Here is a 21,384-nt window from a genome sequence, read left to right on the forward strand (position 1 = left end):
TATGCGATGGAGCCATAAGAAATGAGACCCAAAGAGGGATTGGGGAGCTGAGGTTTCTATTCCATTCTGGAGCTAAGGAGAAAGGGAAGAGGTGGTAGTTTCAGACTTCGAAGGGCAGAAAGGCAATTCACACAGAAATGAAAAGCAAATGTTTGGTAAATAAATGTTTGCTGGGCCATTTTTAACAGTGAGACACAGAGAAGACATTGAAAAATTAACCCTGTCAGGTTCTTCTCTATCGCACATTAGTTTATGTTAAATGATAGTTATCCGTGATGATGATATCTCCCTTTCCAGAGAAGGTTCTTTAAAATCCTTTAGGTAGGTAAAGGGAGATGGTCAAAGGTCCTTTTTGTCTTTTGTTCCCTAATAACCAGTTTAAATTTAATACACCAAAAGTCATATTTTGGGGTGGGAAAACTTTGGCCCCCTCACATGTTACTCCAAAATTTGGTGTGTTGGCATATTTAATATTTTAACTTGAAAAATTTGAGGAAACTCATGTGCAAGATGATTTTTTTGACCTTCCCTGGAAGCAGATCATAAAATACTCATGGGGGAGTTGCCTTCCTGATACCCAGAGGGGAAAAAAGCATTTGTATCCCAAGATGAAGGACAAGAGGGATATGAACGAACAGCCCTTGATACATTTCCCATTTACTTCTCTTAGCTCATACCCTGCATGATATCATATTTTACTAAGACCTTCCATTCTTCATCCAACCTAATATAAAAATGCTCAGGTTTAACTATTTCTTTGGGTCCTCATTTTTTTAATGCAAGCTCCCATGTAGCATAAAACATGTTAAATAAGTTAATATTTATGTATTTCTCTCATTAATCTGTCTTTTGTTATAGGGGTCCCAAATGAAAACTTGTGAGAATAGAAGAAATATTTTCCCCCCTATAGAGCAAAAGCAATCAATTAAGTAAATTGGTAAAATATATATCAGGAAATGTTAAAGACCTTCAGGAAAATTAAAATATATATATTAGGAAATATATGTTAGTTTCACTACATGAAACTTTTTAATATAGCTCCCAGAAAAAAAAATTACCATTCACACTGAAAAATCCTGAGAGAATGAAGATTGGGAAAAGCAAGATTAGCTACTTGATAATCTGCATTCTTCCTTGTTTAGTCCTGTTATTATAGGAGAAGCTGAATTTGACCAGTTTTAATTTTCTTGGCTTGACATTGATGCCAAAAGTAAAGAACAGAAAAAATTGACAGTTCAAAGTAAAAACCAATCTTTGATGGTTAAAAGAAATGGTGGGATTTCTTTTCTTTTAACCATTTCTTTTAAAATAAAAGATTTTAAAAATTAGAAGGGGGTTTATGTTATTAATCTCAAAGAATATTGCCCAACAAGTTGTTATGCCAAAGAAAATTATAGCACATGCATTCAAATACTTGCAGAGATACTCACCAAATGTTTACTGGGCCAAAAAGCAAATAAACAGCACATGAAAAGTATTTATTTTTTTTAAATTAAATTATCAGAATATTTAGAAAGTATTCTTTATATTATTTTTAGAATAATGTAGTATTTATTCTTCTAAATTTTTTTATCGATTACACTTTACATTTAATATTATTTTGTATTAGTTTCAGCTGTACAACACAGTGGTTAGACAATCAAATACTTTACAAATGTTCCCCTTGATATTTATGGTACCCAACTGGTACCATACATAGTTATTGGCACCATACAATATCATTCACTATATTTCCTTTGCTGTACTTTACATCCCCATAATTATTTTGTAACTACCAATCTATACTTCTCATTCCCTTGACCTTTTTCACCCTTGTCCCCAACTCCCCTTCCCTCTGGCAACTACCAGTCTGTTCTCTGCATCGAGTCTGTTTCTATTGTGTTTGTTTGTTTATATTGTTCTTTAGTGAAATCATATGATATTTGTTTTTCTCTGACTGACATAAAATAATGTATGTTATATTTCCTTAAAATTTTATTCTAATTATTTAGAGATTAGGAGGCAGAAAAATAACTTTGTATTTACTCATTTTAAATGAAAAACTAGTCAATTAAATGACAACCTGCCATAATACAATCAAATTAATCTGTACTATAATTAATAATTTGTGCATACCATAAGAAGATAATTAAAGGGATTAATATAAAATATAATAATGATTTAAATCCTTTACCAAGTTGTTATTTGGTAACATTGACTAAGATTAGCTGTAAAAAAAATTAAAAATACACAACTGTAAAAGAAAAATGATCTATAAATCTTACTTTTTTTCATAAAGTTCAATATCTCGGTGATTCCTCGGCAGGTAGCTTGTCATCACTGTTTCCATGAATGGGATTCTTTTGGTGGGGATACTGCTTGCCTTGCTGTCTTCTCTCTTCTGGTCTACTATTTTTTCCTGATTTCTTCCTTCCATAGCTTCACATAAGGAATTGGTTAATAGGGAAGGACTAGAACCATAGTCCATCCATTTTTCAGAAATATCTGGTGAGTCCAGTTTATGTTTGTTTGCACAAGAGTGAAGGGCTCTGTTTTGCAATATGCTGTCACTGTCTGCAGGAGCCAAGTGATTTTGCTGGGCTTCTGATTCACCTCTCTTGGTGGTACTTACATCTCCCTGTTCATGTGCATATCGGAATTCATTACTAAGTGTCATTAACTTCTTAAAATAATGACAGAGATTTTCTGCAGCATCCAAGGTGAATATATTCCTGAACAAATAATGAGAACAATTAATAATAAGATCAGCAAATATTAAAACTTGTATAGATTTTGAAATTTTCCCTGAGTGGCCTGACATGAACAATAAGCTTTATTATAACAATAAAAAACTTATTTCTGGTTGTTTAGATAAAAAATATCATTTCTAACAAAATTTGAAAATATTTGTATAGCTAATATAGATCTGTCAATCCAGACAAAATGTCTGGAAGTTTTAGAACCATTTTTATTCTAGGTATTTTTGGTACAAATGAATGAGAAAAATCCATGCTTTTACTACCATAGACATGAGAAGTCATGGCTGCCTAAATTTGGAGAAGTTATTTATGAAACAAAGTTAAAAGTACTTTCTACATTGACACTTGCCATGCAAAATATTTGTACTGGACTTTTAAACAAAGAATTTTTATTATGGGAAAGTTTATATTCCCATTTTTATCTGGAAAAATAATCCATTCCAAAGAAAATTCAAATACTTTAAGTCATAAATGGTTGTGATTCTCTTGAACAATTGTTGGATATCTGTTTTACTAAGGTTATAGCTTGTGTAATTAATCAAACTTTTAGTTTGCCAGATTACAGCCCTAAACAGCAAATGTAAAGGACTTTGCACTTGTGTGAGCCTTACCCTTGGTATATTTCATTCATCTTCCTTTATTACTGTTTTATTATTTTTTAATTTTACTTACTGCAAATATATATTGTCTATATATAGCCCCAAGCTGCCTTAAATTTATTCTGAAACAATATAAGATATAAATAAATATGTATAAAAATTTTACCTAAACCATACAAAATGAAAGTTATATTTCCTAAGATGTAGAGATAGACAGTCCCTATGTTCACAAAGGTATCATTAAATATTTGTATAAGCTGCTCCAATATACTTTTAATATTTTTATATTTCATTAATTTTGTTGGCTAATAACGTAGAAAGGTTAAATTCAATATCAGAATATCAAATGTTTATGGCTAGGTGTTAAGTTTACCACTATTTATGATTAAATACATAAAGTACAGCCTACTTTCCATTTTCAATGCTAATGTTAATAAATTGTATAAAGGAATCGAGAAATCTAAATTTTAGCATGAGAGATGTCAAAGCTCACCTTTACATAAAAAATTGTATATGACCCTACATATACAAGAAGATGTAAGTTTAGGTTTGTGAAAAGATAAATCTAAATAACCTTAGTATTTGTTGAAAGTAAACATTAGCTATCCATAAAAATTGGGATTATTTTTAAAGGAGTGAAGTTTATTTTTTATATAAACAGATTACATTTTAAAACATTTAAATAGAAAACCAACTCCCATATAGATGAACATGTATGAAAGTACAAATAGTAATATTTTAAGAATATAATTTAGTAATTAAGACATTTGGAGGCACATATTATTGTTCCAGTTACAATGGAATCTCATCATAAGTGAAATATGAAATCCCTTTCCTTTTTCATTTGTGTTTTCTGGAGCAATGAAAATTAGGAAACACAAAAAGATCAATTGTTACTCATTCATAATAATGCATTCAAAATTTGGGATGGGAAATGGGAAGTTCTCTTTCTCTGATATTTGATTAGGAATTTACTCTCAGTTTCTGTCCCCTGAATACATGCATGTATGGACTGTTTTTCTCCACTATGGTCCCATAATATCTTAATATATAAATAGAAAATATGTGCAATATAACATACATAAGTATTATCTATATTATAAAACTTGCCTTGCTCCATCGCAACTCTTTATTTATATAATTTTCTTTTACATTAATATGATTGTGTCTTGTCTACAATAATTGTTGAATAAAGTTAATTGATTAATTGAACGACTGACTGAATGAATGTTTGCATCTTGCCTTAAAACTATCCTCATGCTTTATTTTATTTTACCTAATATTTTAACTTTTAAATAATGTTCAAAATAGATATTAATATATTTCAAACAATAAAAAGGTGATGCCTTGTTTTTGAAGGGAGAATATCCCTAAAACACACTGTTCTAATCCCAAAAGTAGGATTGTATTAGTCAGAATATTTTTTAATCATATGTATAAAATACATTATATCTTTTAATTATGACAAGGTAAAGATAACAGCCTTACCCTTTTCCAGTAATATAATTTTCAGTTAGTAAGTTGAATTCTGCAATCTGGGACTGACAGAGCACCAGGAAACGACCTAATTCTAGTTGGCAGTGTTCTTCAGTGTGGCTTTCTGAATAGGAGTTTAGCATTTCACCATTGAGGATCCTTAGAGCGGGTAATATTTTAAGCAAAGAATGCCTGTTGAAAATATTAAAAAAGAAATCTTGAAAAGGAGAGTTTATATCTAAAATAACCATTTGCTTATTACTTAAATAAGCACAGAGTGTATCGTAGAAACTGTCACTGTTTTGTAGAGAAAATAATACTGTTAAATTTGTTTAAAAATGTTATAGTTTTCTGTCACGTACAAAATAAGTTTTTAGAGTTCTTTATATTTAACTGTTTTCTTCTAAGGTACAAATGAGAGATTCAAGCAGTTGGAAATGGGCTGGGAATAAATAAAAGATTGCATTATAAGGACAATAATAACAGATACACTCTTTTTTAAAAAAAAGATAATTAAAATAACCTTACTGAATGTTGCTGTTTAGAGGCGAATTTTGGTTGTTTTTTGTAGTAAAACATAATGAATGTAGGGCCAAAACAAGAGGGGTTAAGGATTACCCTGATTTCATGATCTAGAAAATCTAAAATTATGTTTTTTATTCTTGAAATTGCTAAGAATTATAATAATAAAAATCATCAAGATGTAAGTCTGCATCAATTTAAGAGACTAATGCTGTGAAAAACCAAGTCAGACAGCAAGAACTGTCCAGCAAGCCCAGCTATTTAGAGGTACTCCAGAGCCTTCCACAAGGAGAGTGCAGGCCTCTTTCCACAGGATCTATTGGTGGTTACGGGGGCAAAATTGACATCTTGAATAAGTAAAACTCCTTCATTAAAAACTAACAGTTCTTATGAGGAAAACTCTGAAAAAAGACTAAATAAATGGAAAACTGTCCCATGAAATTATGTTCATATATAAGAAGATTCAATATTGCCAAGAAGTTCAGTTCTTCTTAATTTGACCTTCAGATTCAATACAATCACAATCAAAATACCAGCAAGATATTTTGAGGATATCAACAAACTGATTCTAAAGTTTACATGGAGAGGCAAAAAGACCCAAAAGAGCTAACTCAATATTGATGGAAAAGAGCAAAGTTTGTAGACTAACACTACCTGACATCAAGATACAGTATCAAGAGGGTGTGGAGGTATTGGAAAAAGAATAGACAAATAGATCAGCGGAACAAAGGAGGGCACCCAGAATTAGGCCCAAGTATATGTTTATTGATTTTAGGGAGAGAGAAAGGGGCAGAAAGAGGGAGGACAGAGACAGACAGAGAAAGAGAGAGAGAGAGAGAGAGAGAGATTGACAGTTTGCCTCCCTGACTGGGGGTCAAACCCAAAACCTGGGTATGTGCCCTGACTGGGAATCAAACCCTCAACCTTTGTGATGATACTCCAATCAACTGATGAGCCACCAGGCCTGGGCTGCCATTGGTTTTATATAAATGGTATGAAAGTTTCTTAGAAAAGTATTCCTGTGAAACTAAAATTAGAGAATACATATCAAATATATATATTACAAACCAGCTTCCTATTCAGAAAAATGTGATGACAAAATAAAAAGTCATTTAAACCAAATAACCTAATATAATCCTAGAGGAAAAAATATAAGAATTTGCTTTATCAGATTAATAGATCAGTATTTTACCCAAAGCAAATTTTATTTTAACAAAATAAGCATTTATGCTCCAAACAAAATAATTAAAAATAAATAAATTCAAAAGTAATAGCAGACATTAGGTTTGCTTCTGGTTGTTTTAGCTGGGCATTTTGTGGAAGCTATTCTGATGTTAACTGACACCACATCATCAAGGGACAAAATGATCACTTTATCATCAAACACTATATTTTGAACATGGTTATTGATATAGATATTATTAAGTAAGTACACCATTTTAGCTACAGGGAATAATTCTAGAGTGTGTGGTTCAATGGAGCTTGAACTTTTACCTTTGGAATATTTTGATGTTACATTTGTCATCTTTACATTTAAAAGTCCCCAAATGGTTTATTTTAGTCAGAATACTTCAAACTTCTTTTGGATATGAAAATTTAGTTTGCTTGAGAACTTCACAAGTGTGACAGTATCTTGAAATTTGTGATTTATATAATAATTATCTAGAGTGGAGTTAGTGTTTTATTTTTAAATATTTTTTTCTTTAATTTTTTTAAAAGAACAGTTCTCAGATCTGTACATGTTAATAGTGCATGGATTGGCCTTAAGTAAGTTCAGATGCAGCCTTATAAGAGTCTGTGATGAATATATTAGAAAGTGCTGTAACACATTGATTCATGTTGGAAATGAAGCATAAGGATACAGTGTATCTCAACATTAGTTTTTCCAGCTGCGTTCCTCTTAGTCAAGGGCTGAATCAATATTTCATTTAGTGAAAACTTCCTGGTGAATATTCTGTCACTTAAAAAGCTCTATTAATCATCAATGAGTGAAACATGTTCCCAAAGGAGATTCCAAACTGAGTCTGTGGTTTAAGTTTTAAAAGATTTTTTTTAGTACATCAGTTTTGTCCATGTTATCACTGGCTAGACATGAAAGTAAAAAGCCAACCGGGGAAATCTACAACTAATCCCTTTGTTGGTATCAAGGGGTTATGTAAAGTTCATTGGAACGCACTGGTTAAAGTGTGAGTTGATCCTTTCATTAACACATCCATATTTTATAGATTACAAGATATTAAACCCTTTAGAAAAATGAATATCTTCTTAAAATTATGAACACTGTATTAGCCCAACTAATCTAAGTGAAATTTGATAGGTAGTATTTTCAAGTTGGTGTTACTCTAGTCCAGAAAAGTAAAATGTGAATATATATTTTGGGGGAGGGTTGCAGGGCCAGGTGAAAAAGGTGAAGGGATTCAAAACAAAATAAAACAAAAACTCAGAGACACAGTGATTACCAGAGGGGAAGGGAGGGGTTTGGGGAAGGTAGAAGAGTGTATAGGGGGATAAATGGCGATGAAAGGAGACTTGACTTGGGGTGGTGAACATACAATAAAATATACAGATGATATATTATCAAATTGTACACCTGAGACCTATATAATCTTATACCAATGTCACCACCAATAAATTTTAAAAATCTATATTTTAACAGATTTATATAAATGTATTTACCACAAGCTTATTCTTTTCAACAAAATAAGTGTTTATGCTCCATAAAAACAAAAATAAGTAAATTCAAAGATTATTCAGGACATAGTTTTGTTTCTATTTGCAACTGGCAACGTGACAGCTCTTTGAATGAAAACTGATACTGGATCAGCAAGAGAATTCATGTATTATTTGCTCAACAACTAACAGAAAAACCATTACCCCGAAAGAGTTGGCTCTGAATAATGGGAACAACTACCTTTTATTTCTCATCCTGGCCTTGGTCTGTATAGTTACTTTGTAAAATAAAGACAGCTATATAAAAATAGTTTACCAGTTATTTTTATTATAAATAATATCCCTTGCCAAGCAGAGTCTTTTGGAAATAATTACACTCTTCCTTTTGTATGGAAGATTTCACTCTAAAATCTTGATCCTAAAAATAAGGACCTAAAACTTAGAGATTAGTGCTTTAAATCCCAATATAAGAGAAGCACAGTCTTCTAACATTTCACATTACCTCCTTTTCTCAGATATTTCCTCCATCAGAGTGTTTTTTGTGTTTGTTGTATTTTAAACCTTACCAAACTTGAGGTTTAGTGCAGAGTTTGCCTCTTCAGGGAAGGCAGTGTTTCCTAGTTGCTCTAAATTAAGGTGGTATTTACAGATGTCTATAGCATATCTATGCCTACAATAATTATCAGTGTTAGGTACCGAAATCTAAGAGTTAAGAGCACAGACTACGGAACCACACTTCATGGGTTTGAATCCTGGCCCTTCCACTTGCTAGTTGTGTGAGGACCTTGGGCAAGTTATTTAGCCTTTTTGTGACTCCTTTTCCATAACTATAAAATGGGGATACTAGTTAATTAATTAATTAGGCATATTGAAAGGATTAAATGGGAATAGTGCTGGCACAAAGTAAATGCTATAGGAGTATTTGCTATTAGTTTTCATGGTTATCATTTTTTGCTATCCCGAACAAGATTTCAAAAATTACTTGAAATCTTAGATTACATTGGGTTTCCTTTATAAAGTCCACCATGTTAGGAGACCGGTTACATCTGGTAGGCATGCTCTTAATATGTGGAGATTGAGAACCTATAGATAGTCTGATTTCCCTAGGAATAGAAAATGGTAGATTTCTGTGTGCCTCCAGGAATTGTTCTCAAAAAAATGTGTATTATTCCATTCAATTCTCATAACTACCCCATAAGACAGATACTATTATTATTATTTTACCAATGAGGATTCAGAGACATAGGAAAGTTAAGTTACTTGCCCAGAATCACATAGTATGGGGCAAGATTAGAATGTACTTGTTTAAAAACAGTAATTTCCAAACTTTAGTGTGTATTGAACCATACAAGGGACTTTTAAAAACAGACTGGGCATCATCCCCTAGTTTCTGATTAAGTGGGTCTGGACAGTGGCCAAGATTTTACATTACTAATAGGTTTCCAGGTGATGATAAAGTTGCTGGTTTGGGGATACACCTTTGAAAATCATTGCACTGGGTTATTATACTCTTTCCTCCAGGCTACACAGCTTAAATTGTACTTGGAAGCACATTTCCAAAGTAGAAGTTGACAAGTTATGTTCTAAAACATGTGGATACATAAAATGTTTCCCTAAAAAAACAGTGTAACGTTAGCAATTTATGTGAAAACTGAGCTTAAAAAAAAAAAAAAAAAAAAAGAATTTCTGGCAAAGTCAATACCTCAACTGTTATACACAAGTTATCATGAATAGCAAATTACATAGGTATTTGACTTGGTATAAAAATGCTATTTTCTTAACCAAAGACCAGTTAACAAATCAAGGAAACCAATGCAGGGGTAGGCAAAAGTAGGTTTACATTTGTGAGTTCATGAAACAGAGTTTATCCTTGTATTGCTATTTATTAATTATTGTATTATCTACTTGTATTACAACTGTAAACCTACTTTTGCCCACCCTTGTACATCTGAAAAGAGAGTGTTAGAAGTTTGCAGAGACCTTAGACAAGGGAAGAAACAGAGACTACTCCCTAGACTCTCTTATCTTGTTCTACAGGTAAATTAAATCAGATATAGAAATTCTGAACATAACCAGATCAGTGATTCCTCTGTAAGATACCTTATATTCCTCCTGAAGTCATCAGAACCAAGATCTTCCTGACTATAACCACACAGTCACAGGGAAACCAAGTCAGGGCAAAAAGTCAACTGCTTCTGTCCTAAAATCAGATCTCCTAACAACCTTTTATTTAAATCTTTCATTCCTCCTTGTCTATATTTTGTTCGAAACTTGTATTTTCACTACCTGATCAAATTGATAAGACTTGCTGACTTGATCCAAACTCTGAGGATCCTGAAACAGATGCTTCTACCTGAATGTTAATAAATGTTTGCCTTTCCCTACACTTGCATGTTGCCAGCTCACCTGGTATTAGGTTACATGCCCAGTCTTTCAGCTTTGTTCTGCCTTGATGTAGCCATAATACAAATGTCAAATGTATAATAAATCATGTTGAAACATTTAACAAATGCATGCTTCTAGACATTAAAAGAAACAAGAGTTTAGGCCAGAATCATCACCAGAAATTCCAAAGTGGACATAGCAAGTTTTTCAAAATTCTGGGATGCAATTCACCTGGACCTGGGCAAATGAGAAGTGATCTGAGGATATGTGAGAGAAAGCCATGTAAGAACAAGGGAAAGAACCAGTGGAAAGCAAAAGGCAGGAAAATTATAGGAGTCCACATAGGTCTGAAAAGAATTCTAATAAGCCAAAGTTGAAAGAACACATATAAGAGGCATTAGGGAGAATACTCAGAAAGTCAGAACCATAGCATTGCGGCTAAATAAGCACTAGTCTAAAGATTTCCTGCAGAACTTAAAAGCAAGCTTTGAAAGTATCTCATTAATTCCAAGTAATTTAGCTACTGCACATCAGAAACAAAATAGATGTCATTTAAAATAAAAATTAATAAAATTAATAAATCACCAATGTAATATTTAAAAATGTTTATAATACCACCAAAACTGACCAGTCATGAAAGAAGCAGAACAATATGATCCAATCAGGAAAAAGAAATCAATGACAATCAAACTCAAAATGAAAAAGATGACAGAACCAGCAGACAAGAATGTTAAAACAGCATTATAAATATTCTAGTCAAGATGATTCAGGAAGACATGAGGATGATTAGAAGAGAAACTGCAAATGGTGTTAAAAAAAAGATATAAATGAAACTTTTAGAGATGAAACACAATATCTAAAACTGGAACTAAAAAATAGTCTGGATGAAATTAATTACAGAGTAGATAATTAATCTACTGATAAGAAGAAAATATCAGAAAACTTGAAGACAGAGCAATAACAAGAGGAAAATACAGGCAGAAAAAAGTATAATAAATGTAAGAACAGAGCAATTGCGACTTCTGGGATATATCAACTGGTATAATATTGATGAAATTGGAATCCTAGTACAACAGGATAGGAAGGAGGCAAAAATATTTGAAAAAATAATGGCCCAAAATTTCCAGTTTTAATGGAAACTATCAATCCATCAGTTCCAAGAGGTTTATTTAATTCCAAGCAGAGTAAATCCACATAAAATCACATCAAATACATCATTATCAACTGCTGAAAACCACTGATAAAGAGAACATTTTCAAAGTATCCACAGAGAGGCCTGACCTATGTGGCTCAGTTGGTTGAGCATCGTCCCATTGTACCAAGAGTTTGCAGGTTCAATTCCCAGTCAAGGCACATGCATGGGTAGCAGGCTTCATCCCCAGTAGGGGGAGCATGTAGGAGGCAGCTGATGGATGTTTTTCCCTCCCTTTCTCTATGTCTAAAATCAATAAAAAAAAACATATATATTTTTTAAAGTATACAGAGACAGCCCCAGAGGGTGGATTTAAAAAAAAAAAAAGTAGGGCTTCTAGTCAAAATGGCAGCATAGATGAATGCAGTACCTGCATCTCCCTACAACCACATCAAAAATACAACTAATCTTCAGAACAACCATCATTCAGAACTGCCTAAAATCTAGCTGAATGGAAATCTTACAACTAAGGAATTAAAGTAGAAGTCACATTGAGACTGGTAGAAGGAGTGAAGGTGTGGAACAGGCTGGTCCCACACCCACGTGTGGCATTTTTTAATTGGGAGGGATATCTTGGCTGAGGGATCCCAGTCCCACACCAGACCCCTCAACCTAGGGTTGCAGTGCAGGGAAGAGAAGTCCCCATAACTCCAAGCTGTAAATCCAATGGGGATTGAGGATTACTAAAATGGAGGCTGCTAGAGTGCCAGGCAGTTCCACTTAAAGGGCCCCCACATGGTCTTAACTCATACTCACTCCCTCTGAGCTCAAGTGCTGGGCAGCAGCTTGAAAGGAACCAGGGACATAGGGGGAAGATTAATTTGTCTCTCATCAGGGCAAGATCTTTGGGGGCAGATTTCTCCCAGACAAGAGTGCTGCCAGAGTCCATTGTTCCTTTGCTGAGCCCTCCCCAGCACACCACCAACAGGCAGGCACCATATATGAGCTTCTATCAACCTGTCTCACACTGTTGACCCCACCCTGGTGATTCCCTGAAATCCCGCCCCACCCAGCTTGTGGGCTCATCCAAGCTATTTTCAGTGGCTTTTCTATACAACTGGACTCTCTTGTCTCATGCTTCAGACTTTCCTAAAAGCTCCCAACAAGCAGCAGTTGGCCTCAGCATGCTCTGCACCTCTCACCAAGTTGTCCCAGGCCCAGCATTAGCAGCAGGCCACCTTGGTTCACAGCTTGGCCTCTCCTAGGCACCTCCAAGCCCAGCACAAGTAGCACCCATCTGCATATCAGTAACTTGTGCTGGGTGGCCCCAGGCAGGGCACAGGCAGTGACTGACTTTGCATGTACTGGGAGGCCCCAGAACCAGTGAGCCCAGTGAACAGCTTCAGACCATGCCAGATCCACACCCTACACACTCAAGGGGAGGAAACAGTGAACACCAAAGCTCCACTGAAGTAAATCCTCCTTTGTAGGGGTATCTCCTGCACAGCAGCTCTTCTGCTGTAGTCAGTTGCAGCTGGTCCTCACAGGCAACTGGCCTGGGGTTTGATCCTTTCCAATGAAACCAACAACAATCAAGGCTCAACTATACCAAGACAATGCACACAGCCCACACAGAGACACATTTGGAGTGCCCAGCTCAGGTGACTGGGGAGGCTGTGTCACTGGATCCTACAGGACACCTACTACACAAGGCCACTCTATGAAGTCCGGGAGACATAGCAGCTCTACCTAATATATAGAAACAAACAGAGGGAAGCAGCCAAAATGCAGAGACAAAGAAACATGATGCAAATGAAAGAATGGGAGAAACCTCCAGGAAAAGAACTAAATGTAATGGAAGCAAGCTAACTACTAGTTATAGAATTCAAAACAATGGTTATAAGGATGCTCAATGAACTTACTGAGAATTTCCAGAAACTTAATGAGAATTCCAAAGAACTTAGTGAGAATTTTGAGAAAATTAGTTAGAACGCCAATAACATAAAAAAGGACCAGTCAGAAATGAAGGCTACACTAACTGAAATGAAGAATAATTTATAGGGAATCAATAGTAGATTAGAAGATGCCGAGAATCAAATCAGCAATTTGGAATATGAGGAAGCAAGAAACATCCAATCAGAAGAGCAAAAAGAAAAAACAATCCAAAACTATGAAGATACTATAAAGAACCTCTGGGACAACTTCAATCATACCAACATTCACATCATGGGGGTACCTGGAAGGAGACAAGAAGGAACAAGAAATTGAAAATTTATTTGAGAAAATAATGACAAAACTTCCTCTACCTGGTGAAAGAAATTGACTTACAAGTCCAGGAAACAAAGAGAGTCCCAAACAGAGGAACCCAAAGAGGCCCACACACAGACACATCATAATTAAAAGGCCAAAGGTTAAAGACAAAGAGAGAATCTTAAAAGCAGCAAGAGAAAAGCAGTTAGTTACCTATAAGGGAGCTACCATATGACTGTCAGCTAATTTCTCAATGGAAACTTTGCAAGCCAGAAGGGAGTGGCAAGAAATATTCAAAGTAATGAAAAGCAAGAGCCTACAACCAAGATCTACCCTGCAAAGATATCATTTAGAATTGAAGGTCAAATAAAGAGCTTCCCAGGCAAGGAAAAGCTAAAGGAGTTCATCACCACCAAACCAGTATTGCATGAAATGTCAAAGGGCCTTTTTTAAGAAGAAGAAAAAAACCCATAAAAATGATAAGTAATAAAATAGCAATAAATACATATCAATCAATAATTGAATATAAAAATCAAACGAAAAAGCAGAACAGGAACAGACTCATATATACAGAGAACATTTTTAAGGGTGCCAGATGGGAGAGGGGGTGGGGGAATGTGTGAAAATGTGAAGGGATTTAGAAGTACAAATTAGTAGTTATAGTATAGTCATAGGGGTATAAAATAGAGCACAGGGAATATAGTCAATAATATTCTAATAACTAGGTATGCTGTCAGATGAGTATGAGATTTTTTGATCACTTAGTAAGTTTTACAATATCTAATTACTGGGGTGTACACCTGAAACTAATATAATATTATATGTCAACTCCAATTAAAAAATAAAAAAGGATTTTTAAACACCCCACTGACTTCATTGGAGAGGTCTTCCAGACAAAAACTCAACAAGGAAACAGTGACCCTAAATGACACACTACATCAGATGGATTTAATTGACATTTACAGAACATTCTACCCCAAAGCTGCAGAATATATACTCTTCTCAGGTGCACAGGGGACATTCTCAAAGATAGACCACATGTAAGGACACAAAACAAGTCTCTACAAGTTCAAGAAGATTGAAATCATATCAAGCATCTTCTCGGACCACAGTGGCATGAAATTAAAAATCAACTATAAATAAAAACACTAAAAAACATTTAAACACATAGAGTTTGAAAAGTATGTTTTTAAACAAAAAATGGGTTACCAAAGAGATCAAGGAAGAAATCAAAAACTTCCTGGAAACAAATGAAAATGCACACACAACAACTCCAAATCTATGGGACCAATGAAAGCAGTCCTGAGAGGGAAGTTCATAACACTACAAGCCTACCTCAAAAAACAAGAAAAACTTCTAATAAACTCTCTAACTCTACAACTTAAAAACTTAGAAAGGGAACAACAAGAAAAGCCCAGAGTAAGTAGAAGGAAAGAAATAATAAAGATCAGAGCAGAAATAAATGACATAGAGACTAAAAACACAATACAAAAGATCAATGAAACCAAGAGCTGGTTCTTTGAAAAGATAAACAAGATTGATGAACCTTTAGCCAGAGTCATCAAGAAACAAAGAGAGAGGACCCAAATAAACAAAATCAGAAATGAAAGCGGTGAAGTAACAACTGACCCAACATAAATACAAAGGATTGTAAGAAAATACTATGAACAACTATATGTCATCAAGCTGGACAACCTGGATGAAATGGATGAATTCCCAGAAAAATGAAACCTTTCAAAACTCAATCAGGAAGAGTCAGAAAGTCTAAAGAGGCCAATAACTCCTGATGAAGTTGAAGCAGTAATCAAAGGGCTCCCTGCACACAGAAGCCCTAGCCCAGGTGGATTCACAAGGGACTTATACCAAACATTCAAAGAAGAATTAACACCTATCCTCCTGAAACTATTTCAAAAAATCCAAGAGGAAGGAACACTTCCAAACTCTTTTTACAAGGCCAGCATTAGCCTAATTCCAAAACCAGATAAACACATTACAAAGAAAGAGAATTATAGGCCAATATCCCTGATGAACATAGGTGCTAAAATCCTCAACAAAATATTAGCAAATCAGATACAGCAATATATTAAAAAGATCATACACCATGACCAAGTGGGATTTATTCCAGGGATGCAAGGTTGGTACAATATTTGCAAATCAATAAATGTGATACATCACATAAACAAACTGAAAGACAAAAATCATATGATCATATCAATAGATGCAGAAAAAGCATTAGACAAAACCCAACACCCATTTTTGATACAAACTCTCAACAAAGTGGGAATAGAGGGATCATACCTCAACATAATAAAGGCCATATATGACAAACCTACAGCCAACATCATACTCAATGGGCAAAAATTAAAACCATTTTCACTAAGAACAGAAACAAAACAAGGTTGTCCACTTTCACCACTCTTATTCAACATAGTACTGGAAGTCCTAGCCACAGCAATTAGACAAGAAGAAAACTTATAAAAGGCATCCAAATTGGAAAGCAGAAAACAAAACTGTCATTATTTGCAGATAACATGATATTATACATAGAGAATCCTAAAGACTCCACCAAAAAACTACTAGATTTAATAAATAAATTCAGCAAGGTAGCAGGATACAAAATTAACACCCAGAAATCGATGGCATTTTTATACACCAATAATGAACTCTCAGAAACAGAAACTAAAAAAACAATCTCATTTATCATTGCAACTAAAAATGTAAGATACCTAGGAATAAACTTAACACATTGTATGCGGGAAACATATTTATACGTTTTACTTTGACTGGTAGTAGAGCGCGCAATAAAAACTACCCGCAAACAATGTGTTAACCAAAGATGTAAAAGACCTTTACTCGGAAAACTACAGGACACTGAAAAAAGAAATAGAGGAAGATATAAACAAATGGGAAAATATACCATGTTCATGAATTGGAAGAATTAACATCATTAAAATGTCCATACTACCCAAAGCAATCTATAAATTCAATGCAATCCCTATTAAAATACCAACAGCAAATTTCACAGATCTAGAACAAACACTTCAAAAATTTATATGGAAATAAAAAACACCCCAAATAGCCACAACAATCTTGAGAAAGTACAAAGTTGCAAGGATCACAATACCAGATATCAAATTATACTACAAAGCCACTGTAATCAAAACAGCCTGGTACTGGGACAAGAACAGACATATACATCAGTGGAACAGAACAGAGAACCCAGAAATTGATCCATGCCATTATGGTCAATTAATATTTGACAAAGGAGGCAAGAACATACAATGGAGTAAAGACAGTCTTTTCAATAAATGTTACAGGGAAAATTGGACAGCTACATGCAAAAAAAAGAAACTAGACCACCAACTTACACCATACACAAAAGTAAATTCAAAATGGATAAAAGACTTAAATATAAGACATAAAACCATAAAAATCCTAGAGGAAAACATAGGCAGCAAAATCTCAGACATCTCTCGTAGCAATATGTTTGCTGATACATCTCCTAGGGCAAGAGAAACTAAGGAGAAAATAAACAATTGGACTGCATAAAAATAAAAAGCTTCTGCACAGCAAAGGAAACCATCAACAAAACGAAAAGGGAACACTGTATGGGAGAACATATTTCCTAATGACACATCGGATAAAGGGTTAATATCCAAAATATATAAGGAACTCATACAACTTAACAAAAGGAAGACAAACAATCCAATTAAAAAATGGGCAAAGGACCTAAATAGACACTTCTCCAAAGAGGACATACAAATGGCTAAGAAACATATGAAAAAATGCTCAATGTTGCTAATCATCAGAGAGATGCAAATTAAAACCACAGTGAGGTATCACTTCACACCTGTCAGAATGGCTACCATCCACAAGTCAATAAACTACAAGTACTGGTGAGGGTGTGGAGAAAACGGCACCCTAGTACACTGCTGATGGGAATGCAGACTGGTACAGCCACTATGGAAAGCAGTATGGAGTTTCCTCAAAAGATTAAAAATTGACCTGCTATTTGACCCAGTGATCCCACTTCTAGGAATACAGCCTAAGGAACACAAAACACCAATTGCAAAGAACTTATGCACCTCTGTGTTCATAGAAGTGCAATTTACAATAGCTAAGATCTGGAAACAGCCCAAGTGCCCATCAGTGGATGAGTGGATAGAAAAGCTGTGGCACATTTACACCATGGAGTACTATGCAGCTGTTAAAAAGAATGATATCTTATCCTGTGGCACAGCATGGATGGAACTAGAAAGTATGCTGAGTGAAATAAGCCAGTCAGAGAAGGACAAGTACCACGTGATCTCACTTATACGCGGAATATAATAAACCCAAACTGATGAACAAGTGGATCCAGAGACATAGAAGCATGGAACAAACTGAGGGATCTCAATGGGAAGGTAGAGAGGGGGGAATGAGAGGGGAAAGATTAATCAAAGAACTTTTATGTTTATAAGCATAACCCATAGACACAGACATTGGTGTACCTGCGGGTGGGATGGATGCAGGATGGAGGGGATCAGTGGGGATAAAAAGGGGACATCTGTAATATTCTCAACAGTCAAGATAAAGAAACTTAAAAAAAAAAAAAGATTGACTTTGGAAGTCAATGAAAGTCCCTTTGAAGAACAAAAAAGAAAAGAAATTAATGTATGGCAGATATCCATTCATTGATTAATTAAAATCTAGAATGAAAGATAAAAAATATATAAAATATAAAATAATATAAAATTTAATTTAATTTAATTTAAATTAAAAACAAAGTTTTTTAATGATTTTTAAAAAATAGTTTCCTAACACAGCCCTGGCTGTGTTTGGAGCATGGTCCAGTAGGTCAGGGCACACACCTAGGTTGCGGGATTGGGGCCATATGGTAGACAACTGATCTACATTTCTCTCTCTCTTGCTCATTCTCACTCGCTGTCCCTTCTTCTCTCTAATATTCTTAGGTGAGGATTTAAAAAAAAGAAGTATCCAGCAACAGAGAAATGACAAGAATGTCAGCTAACTTTAGGTCAAAAACACAAAAGTCATAAAGACAGTTGAGAGAGAATTTTAAAGTACTGGGAGAGAGGACTAGACTGCAAAGGTGAATGAGGTAATTTTCTGGGGTGATAAAAACGTTCATTATCTTGCTTGTGGTGGATTTTATACAATATTTATATTCATCAACAAAATTGATGAAGCTTATTATATGTAAATTATCTTTTAAAAAGTTGATTATATAAAATGTTTGTTAGTTTAGGGGAAACAGTGTTAGCATAATATGAGAGTTTCAGATTAGAATAACTTTTTTGATAAGGAAAATTAATTTTAAAAATTACAAAATATTTCCCTTTATTAACACCTAGATACTGCAGTGTTTCAAAGAGAGGCATGAAATCACACATGCTTATAATACATATAACTTTCTCTTTTAAGAAGTTAAAGCAAAATCAAATTATTGACAGAAAGGAAATAATTTTAAGTAGAAAGCCATGTGATTTAGATGACTAATAAGTAGTAATTCCCAACAAATAAATGTATTTCCTATAAATAAAAACCCAAGTTAACATCATACTAAAATTGTCACATTATCAGTAATGTGGATCAGAATTATCATTAGTTCATACCATAAAAAAATTATTTTAGGTTGAAAAATATTTTTAAACTATCCTTACAAAAGTATTTTGTCTTGAATAACTTTTAAATTATTTTTATTAACCTTTCCCAAGCAAATTGTATACACAAAACAATTTTCATCAAGTTATGCTTTCTGCAACTGTAGTAAAGTATGTGCATAGGGTGCAACAATGTTTTTTACCTCCAGTCTATTTCTTGAAGAAGTGGATTTCCAGTGATAGTCAGTTCACGGAGAGAATAGCATGCACCAAACCACTTTATGGCACTCATAAGGTCTACAAAAATAAACAATGAGATTCATTATGAAACATATTGCAGATAAAAAAAAGTAATCACAGATCATGAGCATTTTATTTAATTAGCTATTAAATAAACAACAAAAATTATTTGTTCTGCTGAAAATAATATGCTTTTAAGAAGAGACTTGTATCAAGAACACAAACTCTATTGTCAGAATATATATTTCTACCATGCAGCAGCTATGTGAACTAATGCAAATCATACAACTGATTTATGATTCAGTTCCATGCCTGTCTCACAGAGTGAGAATTAAATAAACTAAGGTGTGTAAAGGGCTTAAAACAATGCATTCCAGGTTGTAAACACAAAATCGGAAAAAGTGAAATCTAAAGTAAGATAAGTGGTAAAATTGAACATATCATTAAATAGAATTACATGGACCTATTAAACTTTCAAAAGTAAAAATAGGTCAGACTCGGAATTTCTATCCCAAAAACAATCATGAAACTGGACAATATATACGAAGCACCGGTTTTTAAGCCTGACTCTGAGAAAAGAGGAACCCACATGGTGAGTCTACAATCACAGTGGTTTTCTGCCTGAAAGCATTTTACCACTTGAGAGGAAGAAAGTAGAGACCAAACAATGAAGCTGCTTTGCTGAGTGAGGAGGCAACGATTAGAACTGAAGCTGGAATTTGTGGTAAAAAGTACTGAGAAGAAGCCGTGTGTATGTTGTGGGGGGAGGGAGTTGCAGGAAGAAGTCTATGTGAAGGTTTACTGCAGGTCCTAAGACAAGAGCTAAGTGCTACATAGACAGGCAAGAGTCTGAAAAACCTAGCAGAGATCACCTTCTTGTAAGGCTGAGCTGAATGATGATACTAAAGTTCATGCATCAGTAAAAGACCCTGGAGCATCATCCCAGTCAAAATGAGACCTAATTGAGTATCTCAGAGTTTCAGCTAAAATCCAAAAGACTATGCAATTAGGAATGAAGTACCTGGAGGTAGGGGCATGCACTAAGAGTTGAAAACTAAAATGTCTTGTCCTAGGAGAGAATTAAATTAAGGCTGACAGAAACAAAATCATCCATCAATACTTTTACTGCTTGCCTAAATTAACACCCTTTAAAAGGAAGACAATGGCCAGACTCAGTAAATAAACTGTGAAATGTACAATAGTCAACATACAATTACAAACCACTAGATATAAAAAGAAATAGAAAAAGACAAGTATCACATGATCTCACTTATATGTGGAATATAATGAACAAAATAAACTGACGAACAAAACAGATCCAGAGACATGGAAGCATAGAACAGATTGAGGGATCTCAGAGGGAAGGGGAGAGAGGGGATGGGAAGAGATTAAGCAAAGAATTTATATGCATAACCCATGGACACAGACAATAGTGCAGTAGGCCTAGGGGGTAGTGTGGGGTGGAGGAGATCAATGGGGGGTGGGGAGAAGGGATATTTGAAATACTTTCAAAAATAAAGATAAATTTTTAAAAAAGAAATAGAAAAATATGACCTATCGTTAAGAGAAAGTAGTTAATAGAAACACATCCAAAGTAGCCAAATGTAAATCAGTTTTGACAAAGACACCAAAGTAATTCAATGATGAAAAACCTTGTTCAACAAATGTTGCTAGGACAACTAAATATCTATATTAAAACCTAAATTCACCCCTTACTTCATACCATTTATAAAAATTAATCTGAGATAGGTCATAGGCCCAAAGGTAAA

General features: G+C 34.3%; 1 protein-coding gene across 1 annotated transcript in view; it reads right to left on the minus strand.

The window, feature by feature from the left end:
- The window catches only part of LRRIQ1 (leucine rich repeats and IQ motif containing 1), a 200,340-nt gene that overhangs the window by 123,811 nt on the left and 55,145 nt on the right, over positions 1-21,384 (minus strand). The window contains exons 13-15 of the mRNA XM_081131043.1: positions 19,579-19,672; positions 4,826-5,005; positions 2,265-2,711 (exon numbers count right to left, since the gene is read on the minus strand). Of these exons, the coding sequence (XP_080987169.1) occupies positions 2,265-2,711; positions 4,826-5,005; positions 19,579-19,672 (721 nt within the window). The remainder of the gene's footprint in view (positions 1-2,264; positions 2,712-4,825; positions 5,006-19,578; positions 19,673-21,384) is intronic.

The sequence above is a fragment of the Miniopterus schreibersii genome (genome assembly GCF_964146895.1).
Source record: "Miniopterus schreibersii genome assembly, chromosome: 2".
Classification (NCBI taxonomy): Eukaryota; Metazoa; Chordata; class Mammalia; order Chiroptera; family Miniopteridae; genus Miniopterus; species Miniopterus schreibersii.